Raw genomic sequence first — 3,470 nt, 5'->3', positions numbered from 1 at the left:
TGCCGTTCTAGTCCAGGTGCTGAGGAGGGAGGCCTGGAGGTGGCAGAGAAACGCTCATCACTGTCCCATTTTGTTTGTGTAGGCCATGAAGCCAAGATAATAAACACAGTGTGTCCGGGAGCCTCCCCCAGGACAGCTCTGGGATTCCCCCAGGAAGAGCCCTCACCACCATTCCTTCCTGCTCCCCCCGTGGCCCTCACTTCTTCCTTCTGGATGGGGGCCCATGGGGATGGGGTGGGTATAAAGGGCCGGGGAGAGAGTGCCCAGACACAAGGCATTGTGCCACCAGGACTGGGCGACAAGACTCACAGTCAGGTATGGTGGCGCTCCCCTCCCACGATGGGGCCTGGCGAGGTCCAATGGGGGCCCCCCTCAGAGGCAGGGGCCTTCCTCTTCCCTCCAGGAGCCTTGGGACTCACCATCCAGAGGCCATGCTGCTGGGGCTGACTCTCGGCCTCCTGTGGAGCGCCACCTGCTGGGCAGAGCGTAAGTCTCACTGGGTCTGACACCCCAGCTTGCCAGGCCCCCGGGGTGGGGGGGGCATCCTCACCCCCGCCCCAGCCCGCCCCCGGGGGCCCATGCTCACCCTTCGCCACAAACCAACGACTCCAGTCCCAGGGCCTCATGGCTGTCTGGAGGGCTGTGTCCAGCTCGGGGGAGGGACATGCTCCCGGTCAGCCTGTGGTGCCCTTCTCTTCCCCTGCTGGTCCCCTCGTCCGTCTAGAGATGTATGGGGCCGGAGGAGGCACGTATTTCAGCACCTCCAGTGACTGTGAAATCACCGGAGTCCGGGTGGCTGTGGATCTCATTGGCCTGGTGAAAAGGTGAGTAGGGCCCGGAGCCCCATCGCCACGGCCTTAGCAGCCAGCGGAGGGGGCTTCGCACCTCGTCCCCGCGTGCCTGTGGGGGGCTCGTGATGACCCTGGGAGTTGCGGAGCCGGCAGCCACCAGCTCCCTGCTTGTCCCCGTTTGGCGCCCCCTCCCCCGCACGGCAGCCCCTCCCATTGTCTGCAAGACCCGCTGGCTTCCTGGGCTGATCTAAAAAGAGGGGGAGATGATGCTCCTCCCTCCTTTCTCCCTTCAACCCCAAACAGCCTCTCAGTCCGAGAGGCTTGAGATACTCTGCTCCAGATGCCCGATGGGGAGCCCGAGGGTGGTCTGTCCGGGGGAGGGTCGGAGGAAAGGCAGGGACGTCAGAAAGGACACTGGCGGAACACAAGCCAGCAGAAATGTGTGAAGGCCCAGAGCTGGTCCCTGCCCTAACCTTGCTCAGGGCCCAGGCGGATCCGTGGTCTACACACCCAGGGTCCTGGCCAGAGCAGCAGGCGTCAGAGGGGACAGAGCACCGGTGGGGCCAGTGGGAGGAGGCGTGTGGAGGGAACAGGGAGGCCCGAGGGGCAGAGCTAGTGGGACTCCCCCAGGTGACTACGGGGGGCATCACTTGCTTCTCAGGCCGGGGACCTGGTCTAGTCAGTACCTGGGGCTCAAAGTCCAAGCTGGGTCTGGGGACAGCTCCCCACTGTGTGCAGTGACAGCAGCTGGCACCGCCCGAGGGGTCCCTGATGAATGATCTCGATGACTGCCCCCCAAACCACTTTCAGATAAGGCCTGGAGAGGCTGGGTGACCAGCCCAAGCCCACAGGGCCCGAAAGCATCAAAGCAAGGGTGTGAGGGCGACAGCTCTGTCTGCGGGCTGGGGATGTTTACCAGCAGTGAGGGGACTGCTGTCCTCACAAGGGGACGGAGTGCCCAGGGAGTGGGGGGCCAGCCCGGCTCTGGCCTCCAGCTCTACCCGCCCCCCCCTCCACCGCCCCATCTCCCAGCATCCAGGTGCGATGTGGCAACTCCTGGGGCCGGGTGTTTGGCGCCTCGGGTGGGACGACCCAGGAGTTCCTCCTGCAGCCGGGAGAACACATCGATACCATCTTCGGCTCCCACAGGGTGTTTATCCGGTTCCTGTTCATATCCACAGACTGGGGGCGCTACGCCTTGTTTGGGCGGGAAAGTGGCAACAGCTTCTTGGCCGGTGGTGGGGGGAAGGTGCTCACAGGAATCTGTGGTCAGCATAAGATTTTAGGCCTTTCAGGCCTCTGCTTTCGCTGGGACTACCCTCCAGAGGAGGAGGAGGAAACCACTGCCCCACCCCCTACCTCCGCTGAATGAGAGTAGGGCTCGGGGTGAGCCGAGGGGGCTGAGGGGAGCTGAGTCGACCTCAGCTGGAATCCAGCAATAAATAATGCTTCTGCGAGAACGACGGCTCCACGTGTGGTCCTTGGGTCCGAGGTGTGACGGAAGCTTTCCCGGCTGGCGGGGGACGAGGCTTCCGGGGCAGAGGTGCAGGGTGAGGAAGGAGCGGGTCTGACGCCCCAGGCCTTGGGGATTCTGCCTGTGCAGACCTTAGGCCTCTGAGATTTCCCATCTTTCGGGAGTCTGGGCTCCAAGGACACCCCCTACCCCGTCCTGACCCCAAGCCCGTCCGTGGGCCTCTCACGGCCCAGGCTCAGTCCTGGTCTTCACCGAGTGGGTGACAGGCCTCAGGGAAGCCAGCCATTCACGTCCCGACTTGCTGAGCGCATCTCTGCTGGGCTCCCCCAACCCCTCATGGTTAAGAGAAGAGGCCAGGGGTCCGGCTGATGGGTGCCCTGTGGCGGGGTGGGTGGAGGCAGAAGCAGGTGGTAGCAGCTGCATTCACGGGTCCAGCACCTGCGTAGAGGCAGAGGAAGAGGGGCGTGCTGCAGGGACCCTGCCTCCAGGGATCCTCCCTCCTTCAAGGGGGGACCCTACCTCCCAGTGGCCCCCCCCACCCCTTCTGAAAGGAGGCAGCATCTGGGCCTGCAGGTGGAGGGACGCCTGGCCCAGTGGAGACAGGGCCGAGGGCATTCCAGGCGGTGCGACCAGTAGGGCGAAGGCAGCTGAAGACAGGCTCCTGGAGGTGTGATTGTGAGAGCAGCCTGGGAGCTCGTGCAGACCCCGGGCACGCGTGTTCTTTGTGTGCCCCATCCCGAGCCCGGGATCCCACATGAGAGCTTGCCTCGAGTCTCAGCGACCTCCAGCGACAGGGCTTCCAAACACTGGGGGACGGTGACCGCAGGAAGGCAGGTTCTGCACCGCGCCACCGAGCACATGCACAGCCAAGGCTGGCTGCTGGCGCCGGCTGTCAGGTCCGGCTGCACCCGAGCGACCCCGTGGGCATAGGCCTCCAGCGGCTCCTGCCTGGAAAACGAGCAAACTGAGGCACAGAGAGCCCAGCAGCCTGGCCTGCGTCACAGCGGCAGGCAGCAAGGCCGGGGTTCACTTGGGCTGGGAACCCCAGACCCTTGCTGACATTTTTCTCTGTTCTGCTTCTTACCCTTTTGAAAGGCTGCTTGGGACCCACTTTGTGGTTCTCATCTGGGGTCCGTGGGCAAATTTCAGAGAATCCATGAATGTGGCTGGGGGTGGAGGGAAAGATACCTGTTTATTTTGAGTGT

General features: G+C 63.7%; 1 protein-coding gene across 1 annotated transcript; it reads left to right on the top strand.

Moving 5' to 3' along the window:
- Nucleotides 1-244: 244 nt before the first annotated feature.
- Nucleotides 245-2,163, top strand: ZG16B (zymogen granule protein 16B). The gene is made up of 4 exons (XM_032846065.1): nucleotides 245-315; nucleotides 404-486; nucleotides 725-824; nucleotides 1,824-2,163. Exons 2-4 carry the CDS (start codon nucleotides 432-434, stop codon nucleotides 2,161-2,163), a joined length of 495 nt encoding a protein of 164 aa, XP_032701956.1. The 5' UTR covers nucleotides 245-315; nucleotides 404-431.
- The last annotated feature ends 1,307 nt before the right edge of the window (nucleotides 2,164-3,470 follow it).

The sequence above is a fragment of the Lontra canadensis genome, unplaced genomic scaffold, assembly GCF_010015895.1.
Source record: "Lontra canadensis isolate GAN:19392208 unplaced genomic scaffold, GSC_riverotter_1.0 scaffold171, whole genome shotgun sequence".
Lineage (NCBI taxonomy): Eukaryota > Metazoa > Chordata > Mammalia > Carnivora > Mustelidae > Lontra > Lontra canadensis.
Note: the sequence above shows the minus strand (reverse complement) of the source record. Positions and strands in the feature narration are given on the sequence as shown.